The sequence below is a fragment of the Tachysurus fulvidraco genome, chromosome 1 (genome assembly GCF_022655615.1).
Source record: "Tachysurus fulvidraco isolate hzauxx_2018 chromosome 1, HZAU_PFXX_2.0, whole genome shotgun sequence".
NCBI lineage: Eukaryota > Metazoa > Chordata > Actinopteri > Siluriformes > Bagridae > Tachysurus > Tachysurus fulvidraco.
This window is the reverse complement of record NC_062518.1, coordinates 24,551,096-24,566,801: the sequence shown is the minus strand read 5'-3', so window position 1 is coordinate 24,566,801 and position 15,706 is coordinate 24,551,096. Positions and strand designations below refer to the sequence as shown.

Here is a 15,706-nt window from a genome sequence, read left to right as displayed (position 1 = left end):
CTGAACCCATAACAATATCTGTTCCTTTAGATTCACAGGCAGTAAGTGAGTGAATGACTATTTCCAAACACCCTGAAACTCTTTTACTTTTTTCTTGAAGTCTTTTTATTTTTTCTTATTGTGATGCAATAATCCAGGCTGGTAAAGTAACTCTAATACAACTACAATTTGGCTTCTTTCACTGCACAAACCAAACGTGCATATCAGGTCAAGAGTTTTATTAAGTGTTGTTTTTATATAGTAGCAACTGATACATGACAGAAATGAATGCTGGCATACTCTGAGACTATGGTCTATATGTTGATATTGTTGTATCATATAACTGCTGCAAATTGGTCATTTCTCCACTTTTATCACAACATAAAAATGGGGTGATTGTAGTCCTTATAAAACCCCAATATACAGTATAATCCCACATAGCTGTTGAATTAATGTGCTTCTCCCAGCTATGGTTGCCTCCAGGTTTAGATCATGTTACTGTAAGAACTAAGTAGGGAGAAGCCTTATATAAAAATTAATTGCCTAGACATTGTCAGCCATTGCTGCTTTAGATTTTGTCCCATATAGAAGCCTGTGGTTCTTTTCCACGTCTGTACTTAAGTGATGTCATGTCTGTACTATGGTGATTGTTTACATGGGGGTACAGTGGTGTATAGATATTGATGTATCCATGAGTGTAAAGTATTTTTTTTTTACAATTACCTTTAATATCTGCAGTCCATTCATTATTACTATGTTGAACAGCCTTTACATGTGAAGAACACTGGGTAGCTTTTTGTAGCAGTCAGAGGTAACATTCATTAGAAAAGCAATACACTGCAACAGGACTGAACAACAAGAATTCTATGTGAGGCTTCAATTAACCTGAAGTAACTTCAATATGTAAAAAAAACCTATTCTTCTTGCATATGCCCTGCATATTACCAGTAACATACACCATGAAACCTATTCCAGAGAACTTATATTCTTTATTATGTTTTAGTCACAATTGCTATTACAAAATGTTGTGCTAAGACAGTTTATGCAAAGCCACTTTTTGAGAAACTCACACCATTTTTCTGCCATATTAATAATGCATCATGGCACTAAGATGAGCATCAGTTGACAGTTTGACATCACATTAATAATGACAAATATCCTAATATGATTTATATTATATGGTACTTTTAAAATAACTGGCCTATTACATACTATACACCATTTAGGTCAAACATTTAAGAGTAATCATTGCAGTAGATACTTAAAAAAAAACACACACAAATATATAAAAACAGCATTCCATACATTCTGAAAAGATCAATATTGAACACTGGAATAATTGTAAAATGAGGAAAAGGTGATAAAATAAACAAGAAGGTGTGAATTTTAAATTATAGGCCTATATCACTTACCAGTAAATTGGCCAACTATACCACAGTTGTTCAGGGAATGATGCCATAATCTTATCTGTACAAAACTGCTAAATGTGACAAATATAATTAAAAAAAAATGTTGATTTTGTTTCTTTTTGCATTTGACCTTTCAACATTTTTGTACGATAAAGCTGTGCAGTTGTACAGTATCTGTAATTACATCTCTGGCTGTATCATTATCGGCAATCAGTAAAAAGGATACTTTTTACTCATATTTTTATTAATGTGATAATATGGTACGTTGATTATTCACAAGTTCTACTTTCATCATGTTATTTTGCTCCGCAGTATTTTGATCACTAAGCAGCTTCTCTTCTCTTGAGTGATCTTTCCTTCCGGCTAGCTGTGTTCACTGGGCGGATCTTAATCTCTGTAAAGTCCAGGGACTTGAGGTGGCCCTTCCATGGCTCCCAGTTCACTCCCTAGTAGGTAAGGTTCATAAAATTCAAATTTAGTCTCCTAATGAAATTCAGCAGGAAGTGAAAATCATGGTCACATGCTTACTTATTTCTTAACTAACTGGTGCTTCTGTTGCGAACAGCTGTTGTAGCAAGTAAGGACAGTTAGGTTCATTGATTCACTTGAGGAGCAAAGACTAGCCCATCTGGATCAATCCCAAAAAAGTTTATACTGATAAGAGAAAGTTGTCACATAGTGCATCCACAATACATCCTGCTGCTTAGTCATAGACTGGTACACTGCGTACAGAGATCATGTGAGCATCAGAACTGGACAATTGGGCAATGGAAGAAGTTGAAAACTGCTGTTTCATTCAAACATCTTGGATGTCAAGAAAAAAGTAAGTTTCTGTAGGGGACAGTCTGTAAGGCTTAGTATTCTTAGGTAGTTTTGATGTAGGAGCTAGTGATATACGCCTTTATCAGTTAAAGGGGTTACATAGAGTAACACAGCAGAAGTGTTTATATTAGTGAAGGTGATGTTTGGATCTATAATATGCCCTCGCTCAATCCCAATGCAAGTTACAGTCACTAATCTCCTGTCAAGGGAGTGCACAAAAACAATGTGGGCTTTATAGATAATTGAAGCGTTTTTGAGTGCAAAAGCTGGACTGTAAGGGCAGGGTGTTGTCCATCCCACTCAGAAAGGTGTTGCTCTCATTTCTTGCAGCATAGTACATAGTCTCAGAACAGGCCTAATTAATCAGTGACAATCCAGAGCAGAAAAGGTCCAGGGAGCAGACAGTCAGGCTAATCAGACTCCCTGATATAGCTGCAATGAGACATTGCCAAGGTTCCACAACACTTGAGACTTATATATATACACTGAACAGAAATGTAGAAACACAAAGTTATTTTTCTCAGTTTTAGGTATGATGTACAGTATGCACCTTTTTTGTTACCATGTCAAACATTTACATTTATAGCTCTTATTGCAGAGCAGTTTAGCAATAGTCTCCCAGCATAATCGTCCATGACTGGGTCATGGTCTGACACCACAGAAATTGATCAGGCAATTGAATACTTAGTCAGCATTTCAGCACACTCTCTATAATGTAGTTCCATGTTGGTGGTAAATTGATACAAGTGTTTGTGAATGGCAAGCCTAAAAAGTATTTTTTAAACATTTTTTATTTTATTTCTTTATTTATGTACTTTATTTTTTAACGTTTTTTGTTATACTGTGGCAAAATTAACAGCAGCAGAAACATTCACACCTTCAACATATTTAACCTCAGCAGAAACATGCACACCATCAATATGCAGCAGCAATTTCTTGCTATGAATTATTGCAATTGTAAAATGTAAAATATCAGGCAAAATTCAGACTATGAATATAAAACCTGACTATTTGATAACTAAACCTCTAGTTAACAATATTATTATATCAGTCAGGATACAGTTTTAGCTTCATGTGTTATGTTGATGACAAACAGATGTACGTTACAGAAAGCCATATGGGAGACCCCAACTTAGTAAAGTTGAGGAATGTGTACATTAGGACACTACAGTACAGGAGGACAGAAGGGCATTAGACATCGGATGCTTATTAACTTACTCCTCCTTGATTCTGATAAGACAGAAGTGCTTGTACTGGAACCACATGCAGCTAGAAGAAAGTTTTCTGATTACAGTGTAACTCAGGATGGTCTTATGGGCAGCAGTAAAAGACCATGGAGTGATTATTGACTCCAGTCTTTCAACTGAAGCTCTTGTAGCTAACATCACTAGGATAGGATTCTGTTATTTCAGAAATATTGGAATGGAATGAAATTAGTATGAAAATATAAAGATGTGAAATGTAATGTCTCTACACAATACACAAAAACTACTTCATGTTTTTGTTGCCCCTGGGATGTTTATAATGCCTTACTTTCTGGATATTCCAATAGAACATAGACAAGCTCTACTTAGTCCAGAATACTGCATTTAGAGTCCTAACTAAAACCAATAGACATGAACACATCGCCCAAAGTCACATAGTTTCAGGATTTAAGTGCAAGCTGAAATCATATTTGTTTAGTAAAGCTTTTTGTACATAGTTTGTTTTTTAATAAAGGATATGGGTAGATTTAGTTGCTACACTTCTATCAGTCACTCTGAGAGTTGTAGACGGTAAAGTGGTTGGATGTAAACTCATGTCTGTGCTACCTTCTGACACTTGCTTTTAGTTACACTGTCATATTTGGTCTTGATGGAAAACCTGCTTGAACTCTAAGTGCACACAAAGTACAACTTTAACCATTACATTATCACAAGCATACCTAATATATTCTCTCTCTCTCTCTCTCTCTCTCTCTCTCTCTATCTCTGTGTGTGTGTGTGTGTGTGTGTGTGTGCGCGCGCACCAGACACAATCAGATTTGCATTGAAGTTTCCATCAGTTAACAGTTGCTAATTTCAACAAGACAAACCTAACCTTATAACTAGAATGAATCTCATGGCTAAACAATAGTACTTTTTGACCACAGCAACATTGTTTTATGGTGCCCTCTGTTGGCCATAGTGTAGCTCTTCACCATTCTCACATTACACCAACGAATGCACAAATTAAACCACAGACTGCATTACATTCCTTAACATAAAACATTTCATTAATTTAAAAGGTACTATTTAACTAAAGCTTACCATGCTGTGTCTGTTGTCCTCAAATTTGCCATTTAAGTTGGCTAAGTGGCAATTTTTGTACCACCAGGCACCACCGTGTGTGAAAGCACAATTACCCAGAGCAATGTCATTGTCTGAGTCCATAGTAGTGAAAGGTCTCCCCTGGTGGTAGGTCATAGCATCACCTATGGCAAAAAGAGGTCATTAACAAGTAATTTAGTATATAATTTGTACCAGACATTAGAGTTTGGAGTTTGGGGTGTATATATTTTCTGGCTACAGTTGTCTGTCCTACCTGCATTTCCTCTATAATTGCCAATAGTGAGCTTAAACTTCTGCTTGGCTGATCCTAACTTGAAGTCATCGTAGACAGCATAAGCACGCTCTCTCCCCAGGCCCAGATCAAAGCGCACTTCATATTTTGTGCTTGTGTTGGTCAGTGCATGGATGTTTTCCAGGCCTAGATAATACAACAGTTACAGTGGCTGATATTACAGTTACAGTGGCTGATATTAAAGTACACTCCATTTTTTCTTGCATCCTCCAAAGCACACCCCCCACATACCCAAATACACACACACCACCACCAAACAAAAAAACAAAACAAAATACAGCATATGACACTATACTGTAAGAATAGCATGTCATAAGAACAAATAGTCTGTTATCATTCTGTCCCCAAAGAGGTAAAATTGTATTTTTGTATTTGACTTTTATATTAATGCAAAATGTAGATTGATAGATTTTTTATTGTAGGTATATTTTCAGTACCAAGCCAAAATTCATCAGTCAGTTCCCCAAAGCCTTGCATGTATTGTCTCCAGCGCTTCATGAAGTCTAGCTTGCCTGTGTTGCGTCTCTGAAAGACCTTGATTAAGAAAGAGACAGAGAGCAAAGACGAAACACACCTTTTTTACTTTCATCATTTAAGTCTTTAGATCATCCATAATGGAAAATTATGCAAAGTATAAAAGATGAATGAATTATAGTGACAATCAACTGTCTTTCTCTCACAAGGAATGAGCTTTTTATATTTGCAGCTCTTCAAACAATATATTTATAATACAACTTACAATCCAGCCACCACCATCTGTGGTCATGTCACAATACACCTGCATCGGCTTATTGCGGTCATTGGCAACGTAGATAGTGTAAACTCCGCTCTGCATTTTTCCATTCTTCATGATCTGTGTGCAGTCCATAGGGAAAGGATAGGCTGCCCCTACTGCAAAGCCCCAAAATAGCATTACCTTTTAAAAATAACTGCAATAAAATAAAAACAAGCCAAGCAAAAAACAGAACTGTGTTATTGTAATTCACCACATTCTATTTCTACTTGAGAGTCGTAAATCCTAACATGCTGATTTTAGCTTTTATTTACTAGACCCTCATTTTTATCCCTCACTTATTAGGGCCTAAGTAAAAAGATCCTAAAACAAAATGCAAGTAACTGAGCTGGTAAAGACTTCCATTCCTTAACCTGAGACACTGACCCTCCTATTTTAGCTGGTAAAATAAAATGGTTAATTTGTTTCAGGGTATTGAAATGATTGAAATTCACCTATACAATGCATCTTTACACCATAATACTGGAAAAAAGTTGTGTGTTAATTTACCAGTGATAAATATGGTTTCCACCACTTTACTCCTCTTTGAACCTCTATATGCAATTAGAGTGACAATATACTTCTTCCCCGTGTCCAGACCAGAGAGGCCAACTCTAGTATCTCCTGCAACAAAGTTCTTTTCAACAGCCTAAGAAAGAAAAAAAAACTTCCTAGACAGAATATTCAATATCTACATGCAGAACTAGAGCATTGTATATAGCTGCTCAGGGCAGAAGATATTTAAAAATTAGTGGTCTACATACCTCCATACTACCATCTTCAGGCCTGTAACTAAGAATGTAGCCATCAATGTGAGCCTGAGGAGGTTTCCAACTTAGAGCTGCAGAATCCCTCTTAACATCAACAGCTTTCAGATTCTTCGGAGCATCAATGTCTGTAAATATGAATAAAACACTGAAGTCATACATTAATTATATTGGCTTTTCAAAGGAGGCTCAACGATGAGGGGAACTGTGCATGATGAGTATGTTTAACACAAAAATTTGAAGTCACAAGTCTCCACATTTTCATTGTACAATCTGTTTCTATGTTTATTTCACAACTCAGGTGTCAGTTTTTTAGATTTACAGTTTAAAATGATTGTGAAATACATCCAATTGTATAACCAGAAGTATATCTGGTAAATCTCATTTTTGGTCTTAGTTTTGGTTCTCATTTTTATTTTATTTTTTTTATTAAATATCTGTGGGACTTTCTTAAATGGAGCAAGAACTATGGATATGAAGCATGCAACCACAGCTAAGTGATATAGTATGGTTCAAACAATATTTTTTATGATTAAAAGCTGCTTAAACTTCCTCACTGGAGCAGTTAGAAATACTGTAGTTCACTATGTAATCTTCATTGGCTTGCTGTTTGGATTTATTTCTCATGCCACTGAAACAAGAAGTTATATTAGGACCATCTACTTCTAAACACCAATTTACAGTATATAAACCAAATGAATATCAAGCACCAGCTTTTTTTTTTAAAAGGAGATATTGATAGTGATATTCTATAAAGGAGATTTGTTAAATGACAAGACAAAGTATGATTTTATGTATAAAAAATGTAAGATGGAGCAAACTCATTCTAGTCCAAATGTTAAAAATTCCTGTGAGGTGCTAATCATTTGATATGGAAATGAATGTTTTAGCAATCCCCAAAACAAGAATCATATCTGAAAATCCAGATACTTGATAAGAGATTTAGAACTAATTTAAACCAATTATTATTATGGATTGTGACTTTTGTTAGTTGATTCTTAAATATAAGGATACAATTATTTTTATATGATTTGGCAGAAAGCCTGATGGTTTTACTACAAAAGAAATTTCTGAAACCTGTCTCAGTTTCTGTTGTGGCTTTCCTGCTGGAGCGAGAGCCCTTGATGGCCCAGACATAGATTGTATATACAGCTCCTGGCTTCAGACCAGTCAACTGGAAGGAGGTGCTGTCTGCTTCCACTCGCAGCTCATCACTGGACCCTTCAGCAGAGCTATAGCTCAGTATGTAGCCATCTACTTCTGCTTGAACTTTGTCCCATGATACCATTGCTGACTCCTCTGTCACGTCACTGACCACAAGATTAGTAGGTGCATCTAAGACTAAAAAATTTATATATAGCATGTTAAAAGTGATGAAAAATCCCAACAGTTTCTTTTTTATTTTATGTTTCTTTTCACAATTCATAGTGATAGACCTACCAATCCATTTACCAAACAATTATTATGGAAAAAAACTTTACTAATGAGGATAAGCTTTGTACAAACTATATTATATAGTTTTATTGACAAAGTCATAGCTTATTTGTATAAAGTATTCACATTAAAAAGACATTAAGCACAACAAGCCTGCAGTATATAAATTCATTCAAATTTTTTGAACACTTTATTGTATTACTGTAGCTCTCTGCTTTTCCCATAGTTTAGAATGTAAAGGTGCCTGCTGTTATTGACTTCAGTTTGGTGGAAAAGAATACATTTTCAATAGTTATCTTTTATTTTGATAATACAGTTGTGACTTAAACCAATGTCTTCACTGAATGTAGTTGTTGCTCAATGTTTGTTGTTTATCTTAATTTCAAAAGAACAGTTCAAAGCCTGGAACAAATAATAGAGAAAAAAGTAAAGTATTTTTCCTCAATCTTGTGTGAGGGTCAAATGTATGCCCACGTGTGTGTGTGGGGGGGGGGGGGGGGGGGGTTGTTGAGGTTCAAGCAAAAGGAAAGAAAAACACCAGCATGACTGCCCCGGAAAGGCTTCTATTCCCTGTTCTCAGATCCATGAGGCATCCCACCATTTGAGTTATGAGACCAGTTATCGTCTGTTTCACTCATCTTATTTCCAAACATAGAATAAAGACCACAGGAAGACCTACCACTGATTGAATCTGTACCATCTGCTCTCTGTAACTTATTGCTCACATATAATATTAAAGCAGCAACTTTGAACAAGTTTAGTGAATTCTTAAGCTTAACACTAATGCCAATTACAAGAAGAATTGTGATGTGAAGTGTGTGTGTGTGTGTGTGTGTGTGTGCGCGTGTTCGAACCACATCACAATTCTTCTTTTCTATATAGATTTTATCTATATACATACACACACACACACACACACATACAAGTGTATATATTCACATAATCTAAGCTATGTAAAAGCTCATGAAATTAAAAGACACATTAGTTAGCAAACACAGACACACACATGTCATTGTTTCTGAAGAGTTGAGGGCCAGCTCAAGCTCAAATTAAGTTTGGGCTCAAGGGATAAGCAGGTATTCTCAAGGAGATAAGTAGAAGATGAAGCCCTATCCATTCAGCAACTGTAAATTTGTTCCAGAGGAAATGTAAACTCTCTTAAGTTTAAACCTAGGAAGGCTAAAAATGACTTTCATTTCAGAGTGTGAAGGTGAAATAAGAAAAACTGTAAGAAGCTCCCTCAACATAGGAAACTAGCAAAGAAATTTACCTGTCTCTGCCTCGCTAGAGCTCTTCCTGCTCAAACGGGAACCATTGTAGGCCCAGAGGAAGATGGTGTACACCACCCCAGGTTTCAGTGATGTGAAAATATATGAAGTGGCATCTGCTCCCACTTGGATCTCCTGGCTGGAGCCTTCAGCAGAGCTATAGGTCAATATGTAACCATCAATCTCAGCACGGACCTTGTCCCACGTCACAGTCACTGTAGTTTCAGTTACATCGCTTGTGACCAGATTATTCGGAGAATCAATGTCTTGAAGAGAAAGGGATTGTGTTAATTATGAGACAATAGTGTGAGTGAAATTCAAACTATAATAAAAAAAAATAAGTTTTGTATGATGTTCTATAGACATGGCATTGATTACGTACACTGATTATTCTTTTTGTGTGCACATTATTTTAGTCATTGTAAAAATCTATACTTCATTCAAGAAACCCACAATAGTTTATGCTGTATACTGTACATTTCCTTAGAACAATTATTTTACTTGAATGTTGTTCCTATTTTAAGACACATTTTGACAGACAAATACAAAAAGGTCTTTTATTGGTTACGTTTTATTCTTGTTCAAACTGACCCCATGCTGAATCTTAAAAGAAGAAAATTGGAGAAACTGAATAGAGCGTATGAGCATCTGGGTTTACCAGAGTAAAGTAAAGTGAAGTGAGCACTGGCATGAGCCACAAGAGGATGTGAGATGGGATGCAAAAGCTATCATCATTTGGGAAATTCCTCTGTGACTGCAGCAAGGTCAGTGCCATGCTATCAGCTATAAAATTGATAAATTGTGCATTCCAAAAACAGTGAGATCAACATCCCTTGAAGCTTTTTGTTATTATACCCATGGTTTTTGTATTGCCTTGATTTGAGGTATGGTGTGGAATACAAAAGAGCAAGTCAGACTACAAACAGTAGCATTAACCCAAAGGAATGCCAGTGCAAATACTCTTGGTAAGTACTAACCTCAGGTGCTAAACTTTTTTGCTGAAAAAACCACAAGCAGACAAAGCTTCACTTTTTCGTCCAATTTAGTGTCTTGGTTAATGCTATTACTGTGTACTATACCTACTGTTTCAATTGCAAAATCTACCAAAAGCTGTACTTTATAAGAATATAAGCAGCAGAAAAGTGAACTGATGATACATTTAATTGTGTTTGATTGCACTAAGACATCTCTTAAGGTCTAGCCAAGCTTTACAAGGGCAGGGGATAGAGAGAGAAGCTGAAATGCCTGCCTCCTTTAGTGTGAAGAATAGTGTAAAAGGGCTTGTGGCTTTTTCTATATGGAAAACACATGTACCTTATTTAAGAGCAGCTTACTCTGTGTTATGAGTTCGTTTTGCAAATGTATGGTGGCAGAACATGATGTGAATAAAAAGTGACATTACTTGGGTGTGTAACTATGAAGAGTCCCAAATATTTTCATATGCTGTAATGTTTTGTGCATCTCAGGTCACAGATGTGCCCATAAATTCACCAGTTATAAAAATGCTACTGTACAATAGTTTTACAATAGTGTTACAATGCCATAAATAGGTCAACTAAACATTGCAGGCATTATGAACTGCAGCATAGTGAGGCTAAGCCTAAGCAAGCAAATTTTCTACATATAGAAGACTGCTGGCTATGTTGAGAGAGAAAGGGACATTATTTTAAGACTCAGGTGAGGAAATGAAAAACAAGAGTCTAAATGAATCCTCTATAATGGCAGCTAGAACCATCAGGGGCTAGAAGTGGTGTAGTCTGAGATTTAAAGGTTGAGTAACAACAACTTTTACACAGTGAGAAACAACTTATAGAAAAAAAAATCAGTTATAAGGCTCATTGTGATTGTTTCTAGTATCATTTTTATGTGTATGTACATTTTCCCCCATTATCATTTGTCTACTAATAGTAGGCAGTATGGCTCTCAATATTTAGTGAAAAGTCACTGATTTTCTTTGTTTTTCCCTTTTTGTTTTAGGAAAAAAAAGCATGTTGAGAATCAGATCGTTAGAACAATAATAAATTAAGAAAGAACATGGTTAACTTGGTGAAGAGTTTAATCAAAACTATTTATGCTGAGCTCGGAGATCAACATAAATACAAAGTAGAAAAGGTGCTATCAAAAAGATAACAAGCACTAACAAATTTCAACTCAATTAACAATTTATCTTTATTCTTTATTTTTTTAGTACGCTGGCTAAAGATATGTTTCATATATAGTAGCTGTACAATGAATATTGAAAAGAATTTGAGTGCTCCTACAGGAAAATGTTAACTTATTTTGAGTCAATGATTGAAATATATGAAAATATGCATTTAGTGTTATCAAAATGTTTCAGGTTTAAATATTTCATGTCACACATACCAGTAAAGCTTAGAGTGATTTTTTTGTTTTGTTTTAGAGCAAACATCTATATCTTTAACATTGTGGAGATATATGTGTTAAGATGACAACATAGGTGTGGCTACATGGCATGACCACTTTACACACACCTAACATAACTGGCCGAAAACAAACTAGAGTTACCCAGAATTATGGATTGCTCTTTGGCTTGTGTTGGTCTTGATACCATGTAAGAATAGCACATATTCGAGTAAAGTAAAGTTTATAAACAAAGAAACAAACAGATAGATAGATAGATAGATAGATAGATAGATAGATAGATAGATAGATAGATAGATAGATAGATAGATAGATAGATAGATAGATAGATAGATAGATAGATAGCAAAAAGCTGTTTTCTGAAATCATTAGTTATAAACTGTACTGCGAAAAGCACAATAATCAGTAATTAAGTTTCATTCAAGAATACAAACATCTATTAAAAAAACTCAATATGTTAGAAATGATTTAAATAAGAATGGATAAGTGGTGTAAATGTTTAAGTTACCAAAATTTGAATATTAGAAGTTCCAGTACTGAAGTGCACTTGCAAATGGAAAGGTATTGATGGAAGAAAAGGGTGAATCAGGTCCAGGTTATGATGAAGAATAAAGTTAAGTGTATACTGTGCATGCTATACAGTAGGTGAGATCTGGCACAACATTGGTTTAAGATTAATTACCAAAAAAGGAATTAATTAATCATCATTGATTACAGACTAATTTCCCACATGTAACATTGCACATGTTTATATCTTTATGTGTGCAAATTTTCTCTTCTTTTCGCTTTTTTTTTCCTTTTCTTTTTGGTTAGTAAATATATGTGATATGTAAACGGCACAGCTTTCGGTTTTTAATGAAAACATTTTTAGAAACACACTTTCCTGGGGTGTTTATCTATATAGCAGAAATTTGTTTCATCAGTTCTTCATACCCTGTCTTTAAAAATCCACACCTGATATCATCTCCAACACAGATTTCTACTTCATGGTGTTATGCTGGTATATAACTGCATTCTATGATTCTAAAAAGGTCTTGACAATGTATTTAGTATTTCTGGGTTTTGCATGTTTAACCCCTCCATGCAGATAATATAACTAACCTGTGACTCCTGTGGCATGGGCTGGTTTGCCTTCATTGCTTCCTTTGATGGCCTGAACTGTAATCTGGTACTCAGTGCCTGGGTTAAGACCTGCAAACATAAATATAAAACTGCACCACTGCCACTCACTCAACTGCCCTACTGCCCTAACAATAAATGTTTACTCAATGCCCCATGCAGCTCAGAGGGTACTGTTATCTATATTTAAACAGCTGAAATGATTGTTAAAGACTTTTAAAACAAAGATATCTAATCTAAATCTATATTAACTCCACATTTATCAACACAGACTGAGATAACAGTTCAGGGATGAGGGGGTAATTTTATAATTGTGTGTCTCCTTCTGAAAGAGTTATACCTATAATAGTATGCACAGTCCTAGCCTCCTGGCTCTTAGCTACGTTTTCCAGCTCCTCTTGGCTGCCTGGACTGGCATGACGTAGTTTAAAGTAATCAACATCGGTTTCTGGGTTCTGCCAGTCCACCTGGATAGAGTCTTCTGTCTGTCCAAGCACACGGACACCTTCTACACCAGACATATCTGCACCAACACACAATATGTGTATTTATATTTAAAACAATATAAATAGTCTGAAATCTCTAATATTGTTAATAATTACATCCAGTATACAGTTTAATTAATAAAAGCTTGTTAATCTGTTGGTACATTCTTGTTGACAATGAAACTATAGAGCACAACATCTCACAGTATGGGATAGGGGTCCATGAAATTCATCACACACAGACAGCACATACTGGACATCCTACTAAGTTGTTCAAGTCAGCTTACTCCATCAACCAGAAAAATAAAAACCAGTAAGGTCTATTTTTTTGAGGTATGTTTTGGACCATAGTCTTATTGTCCTATAAGCCTTTTCTTTTTAACATACTGTCTTCCATTTACATGTGCTGATATTTGCATCTAGCTGTGCAGTTTCCTGTCAAGGGCTGTTACATTACCCCAAAGTCTACTGTATCCACATCAGGCTTAACAAATGGTTAAATTTTTTACTTCATCAGTCTACTGTATTTTTTTTTACTGTATCAGGCTACTGCATCTGGCTTATCTAGATAAGACATTCACTTTTGCAATGAGGTTGCAGGTAAGGTTTACTTTGGATAATTCTTCCATGCAGATCATGTGTAATGCATTAGAACAGTGAAAATCATCAGTCATGCAGTTTGCTGAAATGATGTTTTGACTTCTTTTCACTTCAAAGATCAATAAAATGTGTAATTTGGCCAGGGTGACTTTTTCTGCAGTGCTTTTATAACCAATAATGGCCCAGGTCTGTTTGACCCGAACAGTACCAAAAGGTCCAAACAGTGTACTGTACATGACACAGGGTACAAGTGCTCTTTACCTGTTGTGGCTGTGATGCGATCAGATTCACTGCTGATTCCCTTGATGACAGCATGCACTTGAACAATATGGGTAACTCCAGGTTTGAGGCCTGTGATCAAATAGGAATTTTCAGTGTTGGGAACACGGATCTCCTGGATGGCTCCCTCATTCCCATAAGGATAGTAGGAGAGCAGGTAGTACTCTGCATGTTTTACTTCTTCCCACTCCACCAGCAGAGACACATCAGTCACTCTGATTACATGCAGGCCCTTTGGACCCATTACTGTGGAAGAAAACAATTATTCATGTTAAAAAAAAACAATTTTTGCTGGTATTTTATATCCATAGTGAAAAAAACATGTTTTAGGCTATTACAGATCCACCAAATGACCAGGTAGGTGTATCACATATAACAGGGGTTTTGATTTAATTTGCATTTATACATTTTATACTTACCATTGCATTTTCTTTGCAGAACATGTGTTATGGAAGACAAAAATACATTTTTCCTCAGCATTTTTCTCTTTACCTTAACCATGTTTGTTCCTCTCCCAGACACCTTTCTATATTTTTCCCTATTTCACCATTGTTGGAATCTATCTTTCCATATGTAACTTAAGTATCTTAGCAGCTGGGTCTGTAATTAATTGTTTCTATAATTGCAGTGCGGGCACTATCCAAGATCAGTAAATAAAAGCCATTAGAAAGGATAAATGTGATATCAACAGATATATACATACAGTATACTATATGCACCAGTACTGACACTCAAAAATTGAAAGAAATTAAGAGGAGGTGGGTTCCTCTGTGTGTGTGAGTGAGTGAGTGAGTGAGTGAGTGAGTGAGTGAGTGAGTGAGAGAGAGAGAGAGAGAGAGAAAATAGATGTTCAGAAGACCACATTAACCAGGAAAGTATTCACAGCAGGTTTGGACATTGTTCCATATTGTGAAAGGTCAGGAAGTCAGTGTTTTTCTTTGGTTTAGCAGGAGCCTTTTCATTTAGTGGCGGTTAATACTCCTGTCTCATTCCAGCATCTGCCAGGAATAACTTCACCTTTAAATAATTACCCACAAAAGGCCTCTGGGATAAATAAATTACATTCTAATGGCTTTGGAGAAAGCATGGTGCAAGAAAAATATTCTGACAAATGAATGCAAAACATAGCAGAATTGTATTTGAACTTTATAAAAGGTACCTATTATTTAAAGAAGTAAATGAACTAATGATATTTCTGAAGCTTGACCTCTGTACTCTGATTTAGATCATGCTTCTATGTGCTAAAGACATCTAATTTTCATTATGAACCCCTAGGTTTCATGAGTACAATAAAATGTCACTGTTTGATGTTACGGCTTGTTTACACAGCCCCAGTAGGTATATTTAGTAAGTGTTCTAAATCCTGCACATCTGTACAGTCCTAATCTGGCACAGTGAAATCCAGCATGACCTTAGAATACAGCTCCCTCCTGATTCCACTTGTAATGATTAATCCCACCCGTGACAAGGGATAGAAATTCTATTTAATTTATTCTCAACTTCAGAGCCTTTATTTGTAAGTCAATTTGCATTATGTGGCTTCAAATTCCCTGCTGACCTGAAATTAATTCAGTGCCTCCCTGTGCTCCTCAAGTGCTTCCACAAATATGGACCAATTTTTTTTAGATATTATTACTGAAAACAGTCGCAATATAAAATATCATAAATCAAGGGGCAAGTCGTGGCCTAATGGTTAGAGAGTCTGACTCGTAATCCTAAGGTTGTGGGTTTGAGTCTCAGGCAGGCTACGACTGAGGTGCCCTTGAGCAAGGCACCGAATCCCCCAACT

At 35.9% G+C, this 15,706-nt stretch overlaps 1 protein-coding gene across 3 annotated transcripts in view; it reads right to left on the bottom strand.

Annotated features, from left to right (window-relative positions):
- Nucleotides 1-948: 948 nt before the first annotated feature.
- Nucleotides 949-15,706, bottom strand: part of tnn (tenascin N) — a 28,526-nt gene continuing 13,768 nt past the window's right edge. For 2 of the 3 annotated variants that reach the window (XM_027133417.2, XM_027133407.2), the window contains 12 exons: nt 13,900-14,163; nt 12,894-13,076; nt 12,536-12,625; nt 9,055-9,318; nt 7,428-7,691; nt 6,348-6,478; nt 6,094-6,232; nt 5,551-5,702; nt 5,249-5,345; nt 4,773-4,937; nt 4,499-4,662; nt 949-1,834 (listed from right to left, as the gene is read on the bottom strand). In XM_027133417.2, the coding sequence (XP_026989218.1) occupies nt 1,712-1,834; nt 4,499-4,662; nt 4,773-4,937; nt 5,249-5,345; nt 5,551-5,702; nt 6,094-6,232; nt 6,348-6,478; nt 7,428-7,691; nt 9,055-9,318; nt 12,536-12,625; nt 12,894-13,076; nt 13,900-14,163 (2,036 nt within the window). In that variant the 3' untranslated portion in view covers nt 949-1,711. The remainder of the gene's footprint in view (nt 1,835-4,498; nt 4,663-4,772; nt 4,938-5,248; nt 5,346-5,550; nt 5,703-6,093; nt 6,233-6,347; nt 6,479-7,427; nt 7,692-9,054; nt 9,319-12,535; nt 12,626-12,893; nt 13,077-13,899; nt 14,164-15,706) is intronic. The other variant, XM_047822043.1, reaches the window with a different exon arrangement.